The following is a 23,925-nucleotide window of genomic DNA, read 5'->3' on the forward strand; positions in this document are numbered from 1 at the left end:
GATTTGTCAATTTGCCTTTATTATTAACTCCCCAACACCCATACACCTGGTACCAATTCGTGACAAAATTAGTTTATCGTGCACGCTCTGTTGTGAAACATCACGCTATTCTCGTTCGTGCCCACGGTCGTCTTGGCTCTGCAATGCTCCCACCTGTATTTTCATTTTTCATTTCCTTTAATTATACTTATTAAATGGATGAGGAAAAAAAACAAGAGTAACGAAATCCTTGTTTCGCTTCCAGTGTAAACTTTTGGTATTGTCAAGCTTCAATATTGGGACAATGACTTTTCAGATGCAACGAAAAAGATTAATTTTAGGAGTCCTCGTCGGAGCCCACGAATAGAGGAACAAAAAAGTTTTTTGCATTCGCTCACCCACTTATTCCAGACAAAAATCATATTTCCTGAATGAGATTATTAAATTGTGAAAATGAATCAAAGTTGATTCATCAGCATTGATTCGTCGTGTGATTTTCTCACTTCAAGCATGGAAAATAAAAAGAAAAAATAAATTATGCACCTGTTTCCTCTCCTGTCTTCGATGATCATTTTATCCAATTGAATTGTACGAGCCTGTGACACAGTATTCGACGATTCTTCCTCGAGCTCGACTTTATCGACCTGGTACCAAATGCTCCCTTCGATTGTATCGACTTTATCGGTTATCGATTGAAACTCGACTGCAGCTATACGATAAAAAGCTGTTCGAGCTTCGTTTCTCTCGTTCAGCCTACGAAATCTATTGAAAATTTGAAAATTCAATGAGGATCCTACTGCTTTTGAACGGAAGTCTGTATCGCCTTGCCACCGGATCGACTTACTCGCAACGAATTGGTACGGTTGTCGTCGAGTTCGCGTGTTTTATTTTCAAGTACAATGTACCCGAAGTCCTGGGAGCATCCTCGGAAATAATGACAGCTGCTCTGATGGGATCTCCTGCAGAAAAATAGCGCTCGAGTGGAATCTCGCGAATCGAATATTACGCAGGAGAAAAAATATTTTCCACGGTTGTCAGAAAAATGGGAAGAGTAAAATGCGCTCGATCGTTTTGTTTTTACCGCAAAATGGTGGCTCAGCTCGCGTCGGCAGATAATAAATTCCAAGGGCCCCGTGATCCGCAGCGTATCCCATTTCCTGTGACCATTTGACAGTTTCGAGAGGGAAACACGTGCCTCGTTCGAACGAATCTGCTCCTTGGGGACAGGGCCAAGCGGTGAATTTGCACTTTCCCGATTGGCTGCGTACGGTCTCGACGAACATTTGCCATGCTCTCAAGTGGCTGCAGGCTATGTCACGGTCTAGAACTTCCTCTGCGAAATATTTTTCGTAAAATTATTATTTCAGGTAACGAAAAATGCAGCACTCGAGGACGCTCCGCGCAGTGAATTCGAAGCGTTTGAATAAATAATGCCTGGTTCAGGGAAATAGTTTTAGTTTATTCAGAAGGAAAATCAAATATTTTGAGAGTTGGTTCAGAAACTCATGTACAGAAAAAAGATCGAGGAGATGAACCTGAAGACAAAGATTAACCGGAACCAGAAACCACCGCGATCCAGTTAATCTTTGTCTTCAGATTCATCTCCTCGATCTTTTTTCTGAACATGAGTGTGGGCACGCTTGTACGATTACTTAACCAGAATTATACCGCTTTACAATCGAAGTTATGCCGCTGTATGTTCCAACCTCTTTTGAAAAAACAAGAAACAGGTACCGTTTATCTTTAGGATTATTATTTATTTTAACGAATGTACGATTTTATGTTAAATTTAACCAACTCTCAAAATATTTGATTTTCCATCTGAATAAACTAAAACTATTTCCTTGAACCAGGTATTATTTATTCAAACATTTTGTTTACAGGGCGGCCAAGGACTTCTAACACGTCCGGAAGATTTGCATAGTATTGGTGTAAAGATACTCCATTTCACTCCCCGATTCTTTTGTCACGAAGAGAATGAACTTTTCGAAAATTCTCTCGGACATGGTTAGTCAGGCAATTTGAGCGAATGCGTACCATGAAAATGAGAATACACGACCGAATTTTTGACGTCGTTACAGCCGGGCTGCTCTTTGCCGCCGTTCGGAAAGAAATCGATGTGCCCCATGGGTTTTAATAGACCGAAGCCGTCGCTAAAATCGTCCGAGCCGTCGGTGTGAATGACGTCGACGAGGCTTGCGTCCGTAACGTCAAGTTTGCGAGATCTTTCGCGAACGAGGTGACGACGGAAAAGTGGCGAGGCTGGATCCAGGCCGGTTATGCGTCCTATGAGGAGATTCTTTTTCTTCAACATCTCGGAGGCGCAACCTGCGACGTGAGCACCAAGACTGAAACCCATCGCGTGAATGTCGCGTTGACTTGTCCCCAATTTAACAGCATCGAGAAGAACGAGCGCCAATTGGCGACCGACTAATTCGGTGTTTGCGACAGCAGCCTGGTAAGTCGTTCCAGCTCCCTTCGCCCAGTCGACAATAATCACGTTTGCGTCTTCCTGAGCCCACACAAATAAGATTTTTACATGCGATAAAGTTGAGAATCGAAATATCTTTCTGCTTTTTGTTCTGTCACGCGTTGAACAAAAAATAAAAACGGCTTCTCACCAATTCGAGTAATGATTTGGCACCAAAAATGGCTCCGGGATCACTTCCACTGCCCTTGAATCCGTGGATAATGACTTTGAGCTTCCTCGTCGCGTTGAAATGAGAGCTGCGCATCGATTCAGTCGCGTCCCCGTACGCCACCACTTCAGGTGCGTCGATTCTCTCTCGGGTATAAAGCAAAAATCGAGTCTGTATGACGCTCGGATGCTCGGGAGGTCGTTTCAAGGGCAGAGCAGGATCCGAAAAGCATCCGAGTAGATCTGTGTACCAACGAACAGTAGCGAATCGCATTGATTGGTTATTTCACCGGAACAAAATGTGCGCGGACAAACTCGACTCACCGAAACAGACTTTCGGCTTGAATTCCTCGCGACCCCCGATTCGTCGTCCTATCATTCGATTCCTTCGACCTATAAACTTTGCTGTAATTTTCATCAAGACTCGAAGAATTAATGAGATCTTCGTCGAATCAAAGGTTACCGAAAATATTCAACAAAAGTGCACTGAATCGATAAAAAAATGGGTGGAATACCGTTTCGAATTTTATCCAAATGCCCGGACGCGATGACCGCAACGGAGACGATGAGAAAAAAACTGACGCGATGCACACCGTTCGATTTCCAAAAAAAATTCATTATTTTCCCTTGTTTCGACGACGACATTAAGTTTTCGAAAGTAACTGCAAATACTTTCCCTCCTTGATGTCACACATTAGTCTTGGATCTATAAATAAAACGAAAACTTTAATCTGTTTTTTTAATTCACTCAACAATCCGAAGAAAGTAATTCGACACTGTTTTCAGTCTTTGTCTTCTTTTCCGTTCTGATCTTCGATTCGTTCGAAGTTTCGTTTCCTTGCGTTTCTCCCTCTTTCGGTCGAACGGCAACTGCCTTAATTCCGTGATTCGCGTCTTCTATATACGTAAAAATTGCCAAAGACCCGCATCACCGTCAAAGTTAACGAGAATAGAAAAAAAACCAAAACAAGCAGAAATCTGTCGCAATGCGTTCGTCGTGAACGTTTGCCCGCAGTTTACCGCCGACTGTCACTCGATCTCCACACCGAACACGTTCACTCGTTCTTTGTTGTTACTCGCTCCTGCTATCCGCATGGCTTAACACTGAGGAAAAAACTTGTTGACTTGTTCGACTGTGCACATTATTCATCGGGAAACTTGTTGGCGTATAAAATGCGGGTCATCGACAAAATTCCATATTTCATTGATCGATTTGATATATTTGATCACGAAAACGAGAAAAAACATTTAACGTATCCCGCTCGAATTGCCTCCCGATTAGCTGGATCGCGGCTTTCTGTCTCTTCAGTACTTTCGCCCGGTGACCGCAATAACTGTGAGTGTCTCGACACAAACAAACCGACGCACTACACCGGAGAGTCCAGCTCCTTCGGTGTGCTCAGTTACGTGTGACGTCCATGTTTATTTTTTTTTTTTTTTTTTTTCGTGTTGGATATCGAAAATACTGTGTATGCAGTTCAACAAGACCGTTTCACGAGCTCTCAGGATTTCCATTTTCGTCTTAACCTCGCTCATCGATTCGCGTGTGCTTTTTTGGTAGATGCGAACCATCAAAATATCTTTGACTACGAATAATTGTTGATGAAAATAATAAAAATATGGCGAATGTACATGTAAGAATGTGATGAGTTCAAAGATGTCAGAGTTTGGGTGATTTTTTCACAACGTTTTTTTTTTAAATTCAGATAGCTTTCCTCATAATACTTATAACATATTTATTTCGTAATATTTTAGTAATATACCTTCTTATTGTAGACATATATTTATATGTATGGCAGCATATTATTATGACATTGTATATTATAGGTGAGGTGACTGATAGAACGATTTGTTTCTCGATTGCTCTCTCTCTCTCTCTCTCACTCGCTCGCTTTTTCTCTCTCTCTCTCTCTCTCTCTCTCTCTTTCGCTCTCATACTCTCTCATACTGCCCTCCACACACAAAGTAATTATTACATTAATATTCTCCATATATACGCGTTTCGTTATAATCCTGTCGGGGTCTCCTCGTTCGTTATTTCAACATGTACGTTTTTTTTTTCATTTTTTTAAGTTTTCTCCGACGCTGGCCCTCTTCAATGTTTTATTCCGTTTGTTTTCTTTTTTTTTTTCATTATTTAATAAATGAATCATTTTTGCAGACATTCATATAATTGAGGGCTAAACCGTTTGTTTTACTTTTTATTCAGCATTTATAATAAGTCGCCCAGTATTTCATGCCCGTTCAAGTGTCAAGCCGTCGTTTTATTATTTTTAAAAATTATTTTTTAAAAATTCATTTCCTTCATATCTTTTCTAGTACGATATCACCCTCTTTTTAGTCCACGCGCCTACTTAATTAATTATCAACGACGTTTAATCGATCGGTCGATGCGTATACAAGAGCCCCATCAACCTCGTCGACATTTTTATTCGACTTTGTTATTCATTGCGATCGTTGGGTCGGCTCTCTTCGCCTCCCACCACTTTTATTTATTATTATTTTTTTTTCTCATCAATCCTTCTTTTATACTCTCAATCTTTGGAATTGAAACGGTATCGTAATGAAAAATTACATTGATCTAATTGCGCAATTTCGGGCCTCGATAACGAGACTTTCGCGATACCTCTCGACCATTGAACGCTCCAAACCATCCTTTATAATACAATATCCATAACATTATCCCGTCGTTTCTTTTTTTCTTCTTCATTTTACTCGTCTAATTAAAATATTCACTATATATTTCATATATATTTCTATATATATGTATATAGATATTTATATTTTGTCTTGTTTTCCTTTGTTTTTTCTTCTTCACTTTTTTCTCTCTCTCTCTCTCTCTTTCACTCGTATATACTCTAATAACGATAATGCAACGTTTTTAATTTATTATACTTTGCAAATTAGAAAAATACTCGTGTAGGGGCTACCGTGACCGTGTCTCGTCTCGTGACGTAAATCCGTGTCTTTCCATTAATGCGTTAGTATATAATTCCGAGCGGCCAATACATAAAAGGATGTCGCGCAGGGTGTGGTAAGGAGGCGAAACGACGACGAAAGGACTTTTCCGCTTATTTTGGTTTTTTTTTTCTTTTTGTTATTCTTTTCACTATACATATACCGCCGATCGTAACGTGGATCCCGCGATTATGGAGACAAAAGTTAAAAATCGATATAAGACGATATATCTTTTGTTAAATAACTATTACGCTACCGTAGACGAGAAAAAACAATGAACAATATATTTTCTATAGGAATATAACAAGATTCAATATAATTGGGATCTAATTTGGATTATAAAACGAGATTCAACCATACCATTTACAATGATTCTTTAATAATCGTAATTATACGATGATGATGATGATGATGATAAACAATCGGAGTGACGAATCCAATAAACGGCAATAATAAATATATACTACAAGCGAGATATATCAACTATTTAGGTATTTTTTTTTCTCTGTTTATATATCATATTAATTCGCATTGACTAAGAACCTTTGTTTTGTTACTAACGATAATTGCCTAGTAGGAAATCCGGTATACTCGCGAAAATTGACCGAATTTGTTTTCGTCTCGTTTTCATATGTTTTGTTTGTTTTCTTTCATTTTTTTCTTTATTTATTTATTTTTTTTTTCGTTTGATGGACGAGCGATTCTCCGCTGACCGCGATCACTTTTTTCTTTCATCGCGTATTCGTGGCTTCAAACTGCCGATCGAGATTGATTTTCAAAGCAGAAGTTGAACAAACGCGCTGTGGTTAAAATCGGCGCTGCGTTTCCACGAAAAAAAAAAAAAAAAAAAAAAAAAACAAACAAAATAACGCACGGCGTAATCTCGCTTTTCTATTATTATTTTTCTTTTCAATGAAATAACACCGTGTTTAAATAGCACCGTTTCCAAAAATTCCCAGTCCAAGTCCGCGCGCGCTTTTTTTTTTATTTTTTTATTTTTTATTTCATTTATTCTTTCATTCTTCCAAGAGTTCCCTGTGACTTTACGAGATCGTGCATCGTTTTTATTTTTTTTCTTCTCCCCCCTCAATAATTCGACGAAATGAACGATCTCGCGAGTGTGTCACGCGTCGTGTGAGATTGTGAATTACGTTTTCAATAAAATCTATATTAGAAAAACAATCAACGGAACAACTTTAATAATATAACTATTAGCTTAAGATTTCACGTTTTTTCTTCATTATACGCACGGTATTTTAGAAATTTTATGCGGCACTATTGTGTTTGTGTGTACACGTATAGATGTGATGTTTTTTTTTTCAATTCTTTTTTTTTTCATTGTTTCTCTTAAAGTGCAGTTTTCATCGTGTCTTCACATTTCTTTTTTCTTTGTTGATTCTACATGAACAATACACACGAACTCGACAGATTATGGGGCTTTAATTGACCGAAATATACGGCTGTTTTGCGACTCTGCCTGCTTCATTTCTCGTATATCTTAGTGACTTTTGGTTCGTATAAGAGCGTCCAATGGTCAGTGGTCTATCGCGAATGTCCCATTCAACGATTCAAAAGCTTTTTTCGTCATTTTGATTCGACGTTTGTTTGTTTTTTTTTCTTTTCTTTTTTTTTTGTTTACAATAAATTGTACGTATCGTACATACGCGCTCTATGGGAATTTCGCATTTCACATTCCCTTGCGTATCAATATTTGTCTAAACGGTACGTACGCCGTTGCGTCGTTTTGTAATTTTTTTTTTTTTTTTTTTTTTTTCAATTTTTAGCGTTGTAATTTTCGCACTTGAAAATCCTACAAACTTGGTAATTTCATAAGTGTAAATACTGATAGATATATTTGTCTCCGAGCCTGCGTGTGGTTGCCGACAGCAGCTACATTTTTTCCCCTTCATTCCACCATTGTTTTCATCGCCGAAGTATTCGGGAATTCAGTTTTCGATAAATTTCCTCATATTTTGCTTCCTTTCTCTTACTATTCTGTTGTCACAGCGATGCATTTTCTTCCCCCCCCCCCCCCCCCCCCCCCACCCCCGCCATCCCGAAATGTTGTTACCATGTCCGTGTGAATGAATGAGGCTTGGCTCTGTGCTCGCAGAAAGTGTCTCCTCGTGTTTCTTTATCATTTTCAATTCTCATGCCGCGAGCGATGGCAAATGTAAAACGCTATTCGCCATGCTCACAATGTACATCATACATTTTTCTCCCCTTTTCTCTATCTCATTTACTCCACTAAACGACTATTAACATTTCGCTACTCTGCAGAATGTTTTGTAAATAAATAAACGAGGCTTTTCATTCCACTGGTGATATAAAAACGAGTCAATGGCGATTGCGACGTCTCTGGAAAATGACTTAAAACAATTGAAACCGTTCGAACCGAGTGCGGAACCAACGATTAAAAATGTTTTATCTTCATTTGGAATATCTTTCCTCGTTCCATTCTCGAAGCATGCAGCTCACAATTTCGCTGTGTGTCAATGTCCGTGTGTGTGTGTTTTTTTTTTTTTTTTTTTTTACATCAAACTATCATTCTTCTAATTACACAGTCTGCATATATTATTTATAACTATAATACAGTTTTTCTTTCCTCTTTTGTTGTTGTTGTTGTTTTTCTTTTCGTTTATCAACTCCTCCACAAGAGGATAGAGCGCAGGGGCCCGCCAAAGGATTTGGGAATTCATAGGACTCGATGATGTACAGATCTATATATTCGTGGCGCAGCCACGCGGCTAACATCTTACATTTATACGCTATCTAATTCATATTTTTTGTTTTTCCATTTTTTTTTTTTTTTCTCATCGTCATATTCTTCTCATATTTTTGCCACACTACAGGAAACTCCCTCGTGTTTCATACGCACTCGCATTATTTCAATCATGCCCGCATTCACAACGGTGATTAATTTACAATAATTTGTCGCGGTTGATACGATTTAATCGCCTCGTCCCTTCACTCAACTCGACGTAACAAAGTTTTTTTGTTTCTTCCCCCCCCCCCCCCCCCCGCCCTGCCCTGTCCCCTCGATCTTGTTTCATTCTACAAAGTATAATTTCATCTCGAAATCATGATCTCCTCGATAATACCGTATTTATAGCTCTCGATTAGGCCAACCTGCCCGAACTTTAGTCAACTAATGTGATTCGTGTGCGAACTGTTGGATAACTGAACGGCATCCCTCCGGAAAAACTTCTCTACTGGTTTTTTGTCTTCCCATGGCTTATGAAACGTAGTGGAAAACCGAAATGATTTCCTTCGCTGAATTAAAGGGTGCGCAATCTCTATAGCGAGCGATTTTTCGATCGGTACCGATTGTACTTTTAAACGCTCGCTTTTTTCGTCATCATTGTGGACCGTGACACATAAATAGGGGCGAAAGAATTTTGACATTTAACGATCACTCCGACACCTCGTACTCGTGCACTAATTATAATTCCCACTCTATTTTTACCCCGTTCTTTATAAAATAAATCCTTTCTCGTTAACAACACGCTTCTGTCGATAGCTAACAAGTAAACTCTTCATTTTTATTTTGTTCTCTTCGCTCTTGCATTGCTCTCGCACTCCCGCCTGCTTCACTCGGGTTCTCTATGCAATTGGATTTCCCTTTTCTCTCTCTCTCTCTCTCTCATCTTTGTTTCCGTTCTCCATTCCTATCTTGTTTTTCTCTCAATTCTACTTTTTATCTCGTTGACGTATAAAAAACTATGCGAAATGTGAAAATGGGATTGAAAAGAAGGTGGATATGTTCGAAACTGAAGGTTCTTCGTCTCGCGTGTATAACGGATGATCTCCTGACACGCCTATTTTCGCTTATTATTATACGGATATACGTTCGACGAACGATTACACTTCTTCGTAATGTTTTTGTCCAAGGCCGAGCAGGGCGGACCACAACCGCCGGGAAAGTCGATTTCTCTACTCGATAGAAAATTGGTAAATTTGATCACTCGAGCCAGGATGCGTTTTGGAAACGATTCGATGAAACGATCAGTTTTTTTTTGCAAATTTTCAATTCGTTTGACATTTCAACGGTGAATATTCAATGGAGTTTCGATCGCGGAAAAAGTGATATTCAAACTAACGGAATGTATAACAGGAATTTAAAGAGGAATTTAAGTTGTTGATTCAATAGCAATTGATCTTATTAGAAGTTGTTTTCGGAGAGAATGAATCTGCAGTTTTAACTAAAACTATTTTATTCGTTTAGCCATGTTTAATCTTGCGATCGTCATATATTTCATTGGCATTTTTTTTCGGGGTGTGGATTGTAAAACGACCGAAATCGGAATCCATTCGCGCGTCCCTTCGGGAGTAATCTTATACTTGATAGTTTCGTCATCGCATTGAATTTGAAACATTTTTCTTCGATATCGTAGAATTTGAAATCACGATTCGTACTATTTTCATACCGGTCGCCAATCCGCGTCCCGATTGTACGTTTCCTCAATTAAAAATTGGTCGATTCATGCGAAATACAGCGTTTTCAACGGGAGCCAAAGGATCGAATTTCCCAATTTTCGAACGATTTAATAATTCTAATTCTTCGGGGGACGTTCCGCCTTGCTCGATCCCCTCTAACGTTTCTGTTACTTTTTTATTTCGCGTCGCGCCGATATAATAAACTAAACTCTCATGATTGTTTCATATACTCGGCTGTACTGAAGACGTACGTCAAAGCGCGTTGATGCTCATATACGATTCTCTCACACTCGTAATAGCTAAATTTATTATTAGGAGTTAGGAGGCCCGTTAATTTGTGTGTATCGTGTAAATATTTTTGTCTGTCTTATCATCTGCGTGTGTCCGTTGGATTTTGCTCTTTCACCATCAACCGTATCGTCCTTTCCATATCTACGTTTTATTTAGCTTCTCAATGTTTCTCCACCTCGTGCAGTAGGCCCTTCGACGTCATTTCCCTTGCCGCCCCACCCGCTCCGTTCGCACTCTCCCTTTCCTCTTTAAATTACCTAATTTTTTAAAATCATTTCTTTTTCTAGATTAATCTCTCGTCTCAACTTTTTTGCGCTCCGCGAGAAGGTTCCCTAATGGAAACACCGCCTACGTGATATGTGGGAACGATCTATAATTCTATCGAGGGATAGTCCTTCCTTTCTGTATTTATCTGATTCGAGATATCCGGTTTAAGCTCTTCGACCCCTTGATCCACTTCAAGCTTATTTCTCGTTTCTTTTTTTTTTTTTTAATGAGACTCTTATCAATCATTTTCCTTTTTGTAATATTTGTTTTTATGCCACCGGGCGAAGATCGATATGTATCTTGAATGAAATGCTCGATAGAAGCCCGTACCATAATTTGACTGTCGTGATAAACGCATCTGTAGCTCCCGAATCGATAGATTCTTCGCGCCTTTGAACTTATCTCGTGTTTTATTAGCATCGTTATGACGTTTTTGTTTCTCGTGTCATTTACTTGGGCATGAACGGTGGCTAACGATTGCTCTTTTTCTCTAGTTGCTCATCTTTTTCGCATCATTTCAATCACTCGTCCGTCCTCACGTCTTATCTACAGCAGCGAACATTTATTATTTATATATTTTAAACTTTATTTTCACAGGCTCGCGGAAAACTTTGGGGATATGTGTTCGGAGAACGTCAATGGGAAGAGAGGCACGCGTTTTACAAAAGCCGTGAGTTTTATAACACTCTAATGAAACCGCGAGTATGGCACGTCGCGTTTTCTTTTTTTTTCATCATCTTTGTATATATACTTTTTATTCGTTTATCACTATGGTATTTGCTACGTGGGATATCGTTGAGAGTCGTCGCGCGCGGGACACGAAGAATCTGCTCAGGTCATTATTAGGTTTTTAATTCTCATTCATTTTTTCCTCCATTTATCTCTCTCTCTCTCTCTCAATCAAAATTCTTAATGATAAATGACTAGAAAATCACGAGGTTGGAAAACGTGGAATGCAAACGAGTCGAAAAATGCAAATCGACTCCCCGATCTGTTCGTTATTATTTTTGTCTTTTTTTCTTTCTAACGCTCGAATTTCTTTTGTGTTATGATTTGTTGTCACCTCTCACGAGATCCCTCTTTCCTTCGTGTATATTACGTGTGAGTGTCTTTCATTTTCTTGTGTATGCGTATGTTTTATAACTTTAGAAACGTTTCGGTATGACAAACGTGGTCCATCGTACTTATATTTTATCATTCATATAGTAAACGTATGCGCTACGAAGAGCTTTTTCGCGAGGAGGGAGGCTCGAAGTTTATATTTATACATATTTTTTCCCCCCATCGAACAAACATTTGTTTCATCTTCTTCGTGACTTTTTTTTTCATATGTAACGCGGGGCGCAGCTCGTTTGAAATCCTCGAAATAAATATCTAAATTTAACTCGGTAAACGTCGATTGCACGTGATAACAATCACCGAACGTTTTCTTATACGTTAAAAAATTAGATTTGTATATGGATTTTTCGTTTCATTTTTTGTTTTTTTTTTGTTTTCGTTTTTTTTTCCTTTCTTTTTTTTTTTCGTTTAACTTTTACGCGCCGAACTGTAATTCCTGTTCACCCTCGATCTTCCATTTTCATTTTTGGCTCTTGCTCCGCTGGGTTTTATCATTTCGTTTGAAAAAAAACGTCTCGAAAAAAAAAAGCACGATTCATCTTATTTCTCGTTCGTATATAGCATTCATCTTAAATGTCTCTCTTTTCATTGTCCGTCTCTCGCGTTTCTCGTCATCTCATTCTTTAGGAGAGTTCAATTCGATTGTACAACGTAACGAATTGAAAGTGTGCGCTCAGAAGACCCTTACAATTTAAAAAAAATACCCCTCTCGATCGATCGCAATGACGGACGCGGTTTTCCCTATTTTTTGTAATGGTCGGAACGCTCAAGCGCGTCTGCCATTTTTTACCCGATGAGCTGATCCACCATCTTTGATAATTTTGAATTTTCTCATTTTTTCTTTCGGTCCCAAGTACTTCACATTCCGATCGATCGATATTAGGTACGTATAACAGTCAATTCATATAAAATTGTGGCAGTGTGCTTTCTCGTATCAGTTATCATTCTTCCCTACTGTCCCACGAACGTGTTCACTCTTTTGGTCGTAATTTCACGTCGTTTTAACTCCGAACGAATCTCCAAAACGTAAATTATTCATTTGCGTAGAGTCCTTTTGATGCTCGCCGATCCGTTTGTTTGAACCCCAGAAATTACGGAGCTTGAATTTGTTCCTTAAAAATACGGATCAACGGTTCGCGCGAGCTCCTCTCAAAAGAACACAGCGAATGCCCCGAATTTTGGTCTCGATCGGACCCAAACAAAATTTTTTCATCAATTGATAAAAAAACAAGTATTAACAGCATTCGACGTATACTCGAATCGTTAACACACGATCGGGGGACAGATACGAACTCACACGATTTTTCGGATTCAATTGCGTTATGGATGAACAATAAATCGATGCAAATTAATGAATTTTAAACACGCGTTATGGTACACTCATATCTATACAATGTACATACTAATTAATCGATACTCGACACTCTTATTATGAATTATTACATATCTTTTGCTAATGCGATCGAATGTTTATCCCGGTTACCGTCGCGCGTTAATTATTTTTATAAATGTCACCTCCCGCGGATCAAAGTACAACTAACTGTGCGAATCATCGTAGTGTGTGTCTGCGTGTGTGTGTATATTACAATCGAAGTGAGGATTCTCATCATTTTTGTCTCTTTCATATAGGAGTGTATCTGGACAAGTGAGTGTTGTGGGTATACGTTGACGGAGATGCTGTGATATTGGTAGGGTCGCGCGTACGATCGATTTCGCTTCGCATAGTGTCGACGTTTCCTCGTTCCCGAAGCACCCGCCCGCATTTCGATATCGAATGAATAATAGAATTTGTAAATTTGAATCTCAGTGGGCGATGATCGATCGAACGTGATCGCACGAGGTTCGACGTCTACCTTATTAACGGATTTCCATTTTTCATTATTTTACATATGTTACGTTCTCCTTATTATTTTAGACGCCTAATAATACTGGCTATGTTACTGGTTAAAAGGTAGCGGATTTTCTGAGTTAATGCTTATGGTTTTTGCCTTCGGTTCGATTATCTTGAATTATCTGATAGTAATTATTATCATTTCGGTGATTCAACACGCTTTCGTCTATTTTTTTCTTCCCCTTCCTTAGTCTCACACTTTACAACAATGCTGGTATTTATTTATACTATTTTCTCTTTTTTGCCTACTCAAATATATTCGTACAGTGTCATGTGTATTCGCCCCGTGGAATTTTAGTTTATTCGTAACGCTTGCTCACGGCTTCTCGTTTTCGCTCGTACTTAACATCGTAAATAATCGTCTACGTGACTGGCTCGTACGTGAAGTTACGTATATACATCGTATCGGTATGCTCAGTTATGTATATATTTATACGTTTTTTTCCCCTTTTATTCGAGGAGCACAATTCATCTCCAATTCTCTTTAACTTTTCTTCTTTCTCCGTATCCCCCTTTCGCCTCTTTATTCCTTAGTAATATTTGTGTTGTTGTTGCTGTTGTTGTTGTTGTTGTTGTTGTTAGTGTCATATACTCGTGGTATACAGATTTATTAATTATTTTCAATGTAATCGTTTAGTAGTTTGGAACGAGAGCTAACTAATCGCTATTAATTAATAGTTTTTATCAAAAGCACATGTATACTCGTCGCTATTCTACATATGTATATGTATAGTATGTGTACACGGTATAATATATCGTATATAAACCGATTATTATATTACGTTATGCCACTTTGGTTTGTGTTCGAGTCATTGTTTTCAATTAAACCATTTTGTATTTCTTATATTTTCCTTATTTAAATCATCTTCTCTACTATTATACGGATTCATTTGTTATATCTCACTTTAATCATCGCCTCCAACGCGCCTCGATGTTTCTTTCTTTGTTTTTCTTCTATCGTATAGCCTTAAATGTTTAGCATGTATTTTGTGTTGGTGAGTTTGTGTGATTATTTGAAATCCCTATGTCGTCACGTGTCTCTCAGTGTCGCGGTGATCTTTTCTTGCTTTGTATTCTTTCTTCGTTGAATTACCTAAGATCGTTAAACTTTTTGTTCTCTCATGACTTCCTCGATTATTAGTAACCTGACGAAACTCTAGCCTCTGTTGTTCTCTCTTCACGTGGATGATTATTTTTCGTTCGAACAAAGTTTGATGAGTTTATTTGGAAAAAAAGACACTTCTGGGCATTCATTCTGGATTGAAAAATTAATCATACTTGCACACAGGGACTCTGCACTTTTTTTTTCTCTTTTATTCTTGCTTTCGTGTTTTTTTTTTCTTTTTCTTTTTTTTCATTTTTCTTTTCTTCCTTTTTGTTCGTCTTCATTGGTTCAATATCGTTTTCGCGATAATATTTGTGAAAAAGTAGAGAGCGTTATGAAGAATAGAATATATGAGGTTGGAGCTTATCGATGACTTTGTCATTCGTTCTCGAATATCAGACGGAGGATATATTTCGCGTATATAAGAAAATGTAAAAAAGATTTTACAAAGGTCAGAAAAAGACGCCCTCCTTGTCGCGCGTATATCACGAATTTGTCTAGTCGTTTGTCTGTTTATTTTTTTTTTAGTTTTCATATAGGCGTCGTTCGTTAATAGTAAAAATCGAACGTGAATTCCGTGTACAGTGTCGATACAAACGTCCCCTCCCCACCCCACCCCTCCCTCCCTCCCTCCCCCTCCCTCCATTGGTTGTTTATTTGTTTGTTTGTTTGTTTGTTTGTTTGTTTTTTTCTTATAAAGCACAAGAAAATCGCAATAGTCGTATGTATATTGTCTCGTGTATTACACAATAATATAGATAATACGATAACTCGCGACCCGTACAAATATATAACGTTCGAAAAAATTACTGCGTTTCAGACTGGCTTGATAAAGTACGAAAGAGGTTTATAGTGTATAATAAGAGCTGTAACGTGTTTTTTTTTTTTTTTTAAATTTTTTTTCCATTTTGCTTTTCTTTTAGTTTCATTTGTTTTCCGAAGGAGTAAAATTTAAGGTAGACGAAAGCAAGGACTTTGATTAGAAAAATCCTCTTCCTCGATCGATTACCATTTTGCAATGAATTGTAATAATCGTAACAATGAAGGTTTCGTGTACAGGAATTTGTTATAAAAATTCTCTGACTTAATTTGTTTGGCATTGACGTTGTGCTGAAAAAATGGTTGGAAATAGAAAGATTCGTTTTCCCGTGATTTGAGGTGTCTCGTTACCGCAAGTCTTCCGCTTGCGCACTGCTACGCAGTTTGGTTCGTTACGTGCTCTTTGTCTCTTGCTCTCCTCGATAGTGTATCGATACTCGTGTATTCGTGGCTTTCGTTTCTTGTCGCGTGTATTACGTTCTGGTCGGTATTGTTTTCTTTCTCTAAATATGAATAGGATCGACAGCAATTGCGAACATTTATTAACCAGCAGATTACGAGTGGGCGGACGAAGAAAAAATTAAGAACCGTTGCGCTTCGCGACGTGGTCGTCGTCGCTCGCCTCGGCGTCGCCCTCGACACCACGTTCACCCTCCTCCGTGTGGGAAGGATGGCCCTCTTCGGTGTCGACGCTACTGGTTGGTGTTATTTGATCAATCGTCGTCGTTGTAGGAGTGATCGTCGTCATCGTCGTCGTTGTTGTCGTTATCGTCGTCGTTGTAGCCTCACCCTTGGCATTGCTGAAACCCATCGCGTCACGAGCTATCGTACGGGCACCTTTGTTAATTGGCTCCGGCGATGCTGACTCCTCGCTGCTAGGTGAACCGGGAGACGAGACTATCACCTGGTTAAACATGCGAGAAACAGAAACGAAAAGAGCCGAGATCAATGAAACTTGGTTCGAATGGTATTTTCAGGTTTTTCTTATGGTGGCATTCGTCGCACGAAAACCTTCGTCCCAGGGAATAATGCGAGTAGTTTGAAAATTTGGGATTGATACTTCATTGGCGACGAATCGAATCAACTCGTAAAACTCGTTTTTATGGCTGAACATTTTTCAACTCCCAGTTGGAAGAACGGTTCGTCCTTAATAATGATCTCATTTAAAGGGCAATCGCATTACCAATCAATATTTTCACTCGCTCAGACCATTTCCAGAATAATGGAGACCTATTTTCTGAGAGGCTTCTAAGTTTTTGAGAGTTCGGTATTGAACGGTCCCACTTTTCTTGGGATTACCCGGTTTTCGGCTCGCCCAAACCCCCCACTTTTGCTCTGACTGAGCTCTCATCGAATGAACGGGGCTCTTTTGTTTTTTATCAAATTCCCACAATTTATAGGTGCACCGAATATCCTGAAATCGTTGGTGCTGGTTTTTAAATTTTTTATTTCAACTACTTATTCTCATGAATTCTGCATCATTTATTTCGGTGAAATGATGATGCTGGAAACAATAGTCAACATCGATGACCTAGGTCGTCATCAACATTCATCTTGAGGGAATTATAATACACACACAGCAAAAAAGAAGTGATATAAATTCCAGGCAATGATCGATCAGCTAGAAATATTCTGTTGCCGAGAAATCAGAAGAGTCATGAATAAAAGTCTCGTGAAAATATACACGTCTGTGTACAAAATTTATACCAATTTCTTCTCTTCCTGTATTTCGTAGGATTATATACTTCGGGGATAATTATTTCGTTCGAGTTCACTGGGTAGAGGGGAACGATCCTAACGTGCTTGTATTACGTAATGATGAAATCTCGAGAAAAAATTAATGGGGTGAAATGATTTTTGAGTATTTGTGACCCAAATATCTGGTTAATGAAGTAAAACATGCTCGTAAAACATTTTTAACAATGCACTTGTGTTTTATTTCTGAGTTTTTGCAACGAGCGAGGTGGCCATGCGGTAGTCAAACGCACAGTCAAGGAAAGGAGTTTTCGATAAGTAAAAACAGCTCAAAATTAATGGAAATAAGGGATGGAAAGTTTGAAAAACGAGTGTGGCAGGAGAATGGCGTAATTTAGCCAAACTGGAGAGTCAAAATGAGATATAAACTGATAACGAGATGATACCTGTGCAAGAAGCGGCGTCTCTGTGCTGTCAGCGGGTTGGTAGAGCCGGCAATTTGCGCTTGCTCTGAATACGTGCGAAAAAAGAAAGAGTACGAATAGTTGAGAAGGCTAATTCAAATAATTGTCAATTATAATAGAAATTCAAAGGCTTTCTCATCTGATTTTTTAATTTTCTTTTGGCTTTCCCTTATACCCTTTACGCGGCCGTGTTACGAGTTATGGAGCGATAGTGATTGTGAGTTATACCCGCAATGAATTTAAAACGAATGCTTTAAAAAAAATGTTATCGCACACCCATCAGGAAGGTTGATTATGGGAAAACTAGACCAGGAAGACGTTAAAAAGTTGTTCTCAAATCGTTTCAATAATTTGATGACGATTTCGATTTGTTAATTAAAAAAAAAAAAAAACTCGTTTCTCTCAGTTCAGAACTCGCTGTTGTGTAAAAAGAAAAACATACAACTTTGGCTACACGACACAGAAAAAATTAGGTCGTGTAATATTCAGGCCTCATATCTACTACATGAAAAAACGAATTCGTGACAACGAATGACCACCGTGTTCCACTTTGATTTTTAAATTTCCCACCAAAAAATTTTCCCCCAATTATTCAAATCGCTCTCCGAAAATAAGACAATTTTTTTGTTCGTCGACTGTATGCACACCTGAATTTAATTTGAGTGATTCCGAGCTTCCGAAACGCAATCCATAGAACAATTGAGGCCACATTTTCTAGGTATATTTTATTCCGCATGTTTTGAAGCTTGCTCTACAGCTTAAACGAACAAAAGTAAGCTCGGAGCTTGCGAAAAACTCCAATATATTCTTTCGGTGCGCTCTATGTTGTTCTTTTCGTCAAGCTCGAAGAAAGGAAGAGACGAGTGAATGTGATGACAAGACAATGTGAACAATAGTCAAATTTTATGCACAGAGAGAAAGTGAGAGAGAAAAAAGATAAAGAAAGTGCGAACAAGAGAGCATGCACACGTTATCACCTGGATGATACACTGACCGAGTGAATAATGAGTAAAAAGGTAATAAGTGTCGAAGATGGTGATGCTCCTGGGCCCATTTATCAGGAATTTCGTGTTTTATTTCGATCGATTCGGTTCAGTAGGATGGATTAGTTCAAAGGATCTCATAGCTTCACAAACCTGTCGTGGTTTGACCGGTGGTGGAGGACGAATGGAGGACGCGATTGATGCGGGGATTGAAGTGGGCTCCTGATGATGAAGCGAGGGTTGCTGCTGCCAAGGCAGACCTTGCCGTCCCAAAGTTCCCTGATGAACTTGTTGCACCGGCTGTCGCACTTGCTGCTGGAGTTGCTGATGCAATTGCTGCTGCTGTTGGATTTGCTGGTGATGCTGTTGCTGCTGATGTAGATGATTGCTGGAGCTGCTGCTGCGCACGACTTGCTGTAGCGTAACTCGAGGGAGCGTTGAAGCGACTGAAGAAATCTTCCGAACTGTCTGTGAAATGAGCCACTGATTATTCGGCTCTTTTACTCCGCATTTTCATTTATAAGCCAAAATCATTTCTTCTCGTTGCTCCTCAGTTTATCGAACGGATCGTGGAACTAAAAACTCCATCAATTTCAACGGAATTCAACTCGTAGAATCGAGGCATGACCGTTTCGGAATTGGCAACAATCGTAAACTTTTCTCTCTGTTCGTAATCACTGTTATTCAAGCTCAAAGCTCTCGGTCTTCGCGTCTCGTATTTCGTCAATTAATATATTATTCGTTGTCCAAACCTTCAGACGAGTTAGAGAAAATATTGATTCCGTATAATTCTCAATCTCACATAAAATCCGTTCATTTTTCCACAAAACTCAAGAGCAACGTAAGAAATGTTTGTTTTTTTAATTGAAAAAAGTGTTTCTTTTTTTTCTTCTTTCTTTTATTTATTCAAAAAACCACACGTCGACGGATACGTGACGTCTGATTGGCGCGATAAAATTTCAATCGTCTACAACGGTTCGAGATTTTAATCATAATATCATTCCTCTCATCATCTACGATCTAATGCAAAACTACCATAACTCCGCTACACGTTCATATCAAGCATTTTAATATGTATTTGTGTCTCCGTGTTGATGTCATTGTTAATATGAACTATTTAATGCTTATAAAATGTGTTCAATGTATCGAATGTAATTGTGGTGTATCGTCGTGTCGTGTGTGTACGGTGTGTTTGTTACGTATGAATCTGTACCGTGTCACGAGTGAAACTTTATCCTTCGTTCCTCCCAATAGGCGCACGCAAACGAGTTCGATGACGCCACGTCGCGTCAACGTCTCGTCTCGTAACTCGCCCGCAGATGAGAGCTCTTGGAGCCTCTCGGGGTCGTCGTCGTCGTTGTCGATCCATGGATAACATTACCTGACTTCACTGGCCATATCTCTAAAAGATATTTGAGTACGGCTATCGGCTGTTGAAAGTCGAGAGGCGGACCAGTGTCCTCCGCGTGAAGCATCAAAACAGGCCCGAAACAAACGGCCAAACTCGCTGGCGACATCTTGTTACATTGTGACACGACCATTGCCAAATGATTCAACAAATATATGAGAGTACACTGGAAGACAAAAGAAAATTTCGTTCCCAGTGCTATTCGATTGTAGAGCGCAGTTAATTATTATTCAAGGTCGAGGGAATCTTCTGGTAATGGATTCGGATTAAAAGAAGCTGCTGAGAATTTGAAAATTTCGATGAGCACACTCACACTGCAGTGCTTGTTTCAAGGATCTTTCTATATAGCACCTTCTGGAAAGCCTAATCGTGTGAAATGAGACTGGAGGCTTCCTGACGAAAATCTACATGAAAACTCACCCTGTTGACCTTGGGAAGACAGTCGAGTATGCTGAACATCAGTTTAGCGTTGCCTTGGGGGTCGTCCGGCAGGCATACGGCAAGTGCATCGACCATCATCTGGTAGAGACACTTGGTGAATAGTGGCTCCGGCAACTCCCTTAAATAATCCTTGAGAACTCCCGTTATGACGTTTATGTCGGGAACATTGTCGGGCGAGAGATCAACCGACCTCGCGTTTCTCTCAAAGGCCTCTCTGAGTATTCTCTTCTTGGTCGCAGAACCGCAAAGTCTATATAAGCCTGTCGAGCCAGAGAGGAGATAATGACTGAATGAGAACGGAACACGATCTGAATGAAAGAAAGGATTCGGACTGCGAAAATAGATGGAAAATTGTTTGGAATCTTCTCAGAAACCACAAAAAAGTCAGCAGGGATTATCCGAATTTGAATAACGAAGAAATTGAGAGTTAAGATGCAAAGATTTTTCGTTGCATTCTAATAATTCAGACTTCGATAATAAATAATTAGCGTAATACCGATTATATCGAGGCCTCTTCTCTCCACTTCCTCGACGCACCGCCACACGATGATCGGTACATTTTGGGTTGCCCCACCCATGGCTAACGCGGTTGAAACGCCGCCAGGAACTCCGCCGGTTTTGCTCTCACGACTCACGACCGTGTCGAGATCGACGCCGAAGAGTGGTGCGACCCTCGTTGCCAACGAGATAACGGGCAACCCGCGACGCTTGAAAGTTTGATGGGCGTCGGTGTAACGCAATCGCAGATAAATCGTTCCACGCGGCTCGACCTTGAGAGCGAGTTGGTGGAGAGGCGACTCTTTGAGCAACGTTGCAAGATGCACCGAACCCTTGTAACATAATTTGTGCCTGTGCTGAGGATCCCACGAGTAAACGAGCAGGTCGAGCTGCCGATTCCCGACGAGATCGAGCTCGAATGTCTCGTCCCAGTCGAACATCAAATCACCGGTGCGCACTACCGTACGTGCTTTGTGAACTCTATCGCACTCAAGAACGCAATAAAGATCTCTCAGACCGCAACTACCTGAAAAGTTTCATGAAAAGTTTCGATTGAAAGAAGCAACCTGTGAATCGTCCCATTTTCGTCACTAAAAATCGATCGAAAACTTTTTTTCATTCTAATGTCTCACTATTAATTGCTCGGGTTAATCAGTGAAAAAATATTATTCCCCCCCGCTAGTGTGCGAGTCAAAGTCTAAGTGAGATTTGACGAACCCTAAAAACACCAGAGTTCGAAACTATCAAGGATTCTATAAAGAAAATTACAGGTTTCAGGACCACCGGATCGTTGGTAGAACATTTTTGCAATCGACTGGGATATAAAACTACTGATTGTGCCTTCGATTAGTTTCGACTTTTATTGTCCCACTTGCGTGAATTACTGATGCGAAGCAACGTAACTTTGAAAACAATGGAACAAAACATCGCCTAATCGGGAAGCACAAAACGAATTTTATTCGAGAGTAATAATTAGCTGGTTTATTTATAAGGGAGGAAGGCGTTACCTAAATTAGGCTGACCCGATGGCGTGGAAGGCGTCGTGGCCGCCGATGATGACGTCGTCGAACGAAGCCCTCGGCCTGCTAGTAAATGAACCCAGAGGAGACCACTCACACCCCCAGCCAAATCACCGCCTCCGCTGTCACCCAAAGAACTCAGTAGGGAGCTCGTTGAGCTCGGAGTACCGACTGTCGGTGGTTTCTCTATCTTATACTTAAGGAACTCTGAAATCAAAGATCGAACTCAGTTTCGATGAAAAATATTGCAACGAAAAGTGTAAAAGTAGCTCATACTGAAACTTGGATTTTCGAGTCAATAGAAAACCGTTAAATTTGTGGGGAAAGAATTCACCTGCAGGATTAATATCTAGCAGTCTTTGATCCTGAGTTCTGGTAGGCGTGGGCGTGGGAATATTTCTCGTTGACTCGAGATCGAGTAAATTTCTAATTCTCCTGACGGAAGTCGCTCTTTGACTGGCCGAACTCGTCAACGAAGCTTTTTGACTGGCCAATGAAGCACGCGCGCTGGACGCCACCGAGGCTGGTCTTTGGCCGCCAGGAGCAGTTCGATGACTCGACGAACTTATGGCCGTCGAAGCTCGAAGATTTGCGAGATTCACTTGTTGCGCAGATGCCGATCTCGTCGATAAACGATCCAGTGTACTCGACAGAGGTCTGTACGACCCATAGCCCCCGTATTCGGCCTTTAAAGTCACCAAGATACAGAGATTTATGTATTTTCAAGTCAGACAACCAAAATTGTGTTTTTCAAATATTTAACATCGAAATTTAATGAATCTTTACGTCAGCAACGATTCGAAATCGATCAACTTTGTGTTCCTACACAAGTGTCAGATTTTTTTTCTGGTACATGGACTTTCGTGAATTTACAAAAATTATGTGCATTCATCGTATATTCATTCGTTGAAAAAAAAAATACGACATTTCTGTCAGAATTCTAGATCGCAATCGACCACATTATTCACTGGGAATAACTTCCGTTCGTTATCGAATCCTTAATTCAAATTTTTAATCCAGCCACGACAAAGACAATTGCGATATTTCGAGTGAATTCTACGTTCAGAGAAACCTTTGTATCTTTGGATTTTATAGTTACCGCATTTGCAGCTGCGTGAATATTTTCTGCGCTGTACGTATAACGGGGCGGCCTGCTCGTTGTAGCTCGTATTTGTTCGTACAACGCACTCGTACTTGGTGTCCGACTCAGCCAGGCTCTGTACTCATCCGATGTGAAGACACTCGGGGACGATGGTATCCTCCCTGTGTCGATTCATTCGGTCAATTTTCATTCAATTTTTGTTCATTCTTTCTATGGAATTTAAAAATCAATTATATTCCCTTGAGCTTGAAATGAGAGCAATCAATTACTGGAAGTCGTTTCTTTAGCTCCTCATACAAAGCCATAAAGTTTCTTCTGCAGTTATTGCATAACGGAGAGGATCGTGTATGATGATGTCACATTAAGTTATTATTTATCAGTACTAGAAAATCTGAATGACGAAAGTTTCTACACAATTACGATTTATCCTAGCGTTGGAATGGTTTTTTCATCGAGTGATTTCTGTTTCGTAAATGCTGTTTCGTACTCGTGCTAATATCGTAACATCACAGATTGTAGCTTTTGTCTGAAATAGTGAAGTTCGTATCGAATTTACGCTGCCACGGTAAGCAAGGGATGCTACATCAAAATATAAATATGAGAAAACCTAATTTGGGTTCTGGAATATCGGTGGAAAAATCGATACGCATGAATATTTGAGTTTTCAAACGTGATTACTGTGAAACAGCCTCCCTATTTTTATATCAATTGGGTCATTTGTCATGATGATTCTTCCAAAGTGATGAATAGTTAATTTAATGGAGTTAGATAAAAAAATAAATGCTCGGAATCCAGGTCAATTTTGGAATTC

The 23,925-nt window shown here is 39.6% G+C and overlaps 2 protein-coding genes across 13 annotated transcripts in view; both read right to left on the reverse strand.

Moving 5' to 3' along the window:
• Nucleotides 1–7,599, reverse strand: LOC122418190 (pancreatic lipase-related protein 2-like). Of its 3 annotated transcripts, XM_043432388.1 has the most exons (9): nucleotides 3,550–7,599; nucleotides 3,133–3,323; nucleotides 2,942–3,022; nucleotides 2,601–2,860; nucleotides 2,017–2,491; nucleotides 1,061–1,312; nucleotides 824–938; nucleotides 523–741; nucleotides 1–153 (listed from the first exon to the last, which is right to left on the reverse strand). In XM_043432388.1, the coding sequence occupies exons 2-9, from the start codon at nucleotides 3,260–3,262 to the stop codon at nucleotides 69–71; spliced, it is 1,617 nt and encodes a 538-aa protein (XP_043288323.1). In that variant the 5' UTR covers nucleotides 3,263–3,323; nucleotides 3,550–7,599; the 3' UTR covers nucleotides 1–68. The 3 variants fall into 3 exon arrangements, with proteins under 3 accessions (XP_043288323.1, XP_043288388.1, XP_043288243.1); XM_043432453.1 differs by having other exon boundaries at nucleotides 2,942–3,010; nucleotides 3,133–7,599; XM_043432308.1 differs by having other exon boundaries at nucleotides 3,133–7,599.
• Nucleotides 7,600–15,407: 7,808 nt separating this feature from the next.
• RhoGAP100F (Rho GTPase activating protein at 100F) overlaps nucleotides 15,408–23,925 on the reverse strand; it is a 43,638-nt gene continuing 35,120 nt past the window's right edge. For 5 of the 10 annotated variants that reach the window (XM_043432935.1, XM_043432803.1, XM_043432645.1 and 2 more), the window contains 8 exons: nucleotides 23,112–23,275; nucleotides 22,347–22,698; nucleotides 22,001–22,219; nucleotides 20,992–21,519; nucleotides 20,475–20,755; nucleotides 20,028–20,220; nucleotides 18,800–19,110; nucleotides 15,408–16,408 (listed from right to left, as the gene is read on the reverse strand). In XM_043432935.1, coding sequence (XP_043288870.1) covers nucleotides 16,085–16,408; nucleotides 18,800–19,110; nucleotides 20,028–20,220; nucleotides 20,475–20,755; nucleotides 20,992–21,519; nucleotides 22,001–22,219; nucleotides 22,347–22,698; nucleotides 23,112–23,275 — 2,372 coding nt within the window. In that variant the 3' untranslated portion in view covers nucleotides 15,408–16,084. Of the gene's footprint in view, nucleotides 16,409–17,645; nucleotides 17,710–18,799; nucleotides 19,115–19,859; nucleotides 20,221–20,474; nucleotides 20,756–20,991; nucleotides 21,520–22,000; nucleotides 22,220–22,346; nucleotides 22,699–23,111; nucleotides 23,276–23,925 lie in introns of those variants that run through there. The other 5 variants (XM_043432901.1, XM_043432868.1, XM_043432916.1 and 2 more) reach the window with 5 other exon arrangements.

The sequence above is a fragment of the Venturia canescens genome, chromosome 1 (assembly GCF_019457755.1).
Source record: "Venturia canescens isolate UGA chromosome 1, ASM1945775v1, whole genome shotgun sequence".
NCBI classification, from domain to species: domain Eukaryota; kingdom Metazoa; phylum Arthropoda; class Insecta; order Hymenoptera; family Ichneumonidae; genus Venturia; species Venturia canescens.

What these genes read in the sequence shown, in the direction of transcription:
- LOC122418190 (XM_043432388.1), bottom strand. Translation starts at nt 3,262, where the DNA reads ATGTCGTCGTCGAAACAAGGGAAAATAATGAATTTTTTTTGGAAATCG. An exon ending in CAAGCCGAAAGTCTGTTTCG is followed by an intron (nt 2,861 to 2,941) that starts GTGAGTCGAGTT and finishes GTTGGTACACAG; the next exon opens with ATCTACTCGGATGCTTTTCG. An exon ending in GAAGACAGGAGAGGAAACAG is followed by an intron (nt 154 to 522) that starts GTGCATAATTTA and finishes ATGAAAATACAG; the next exon opens with GTGGGAGCATTGCAGAGCCA.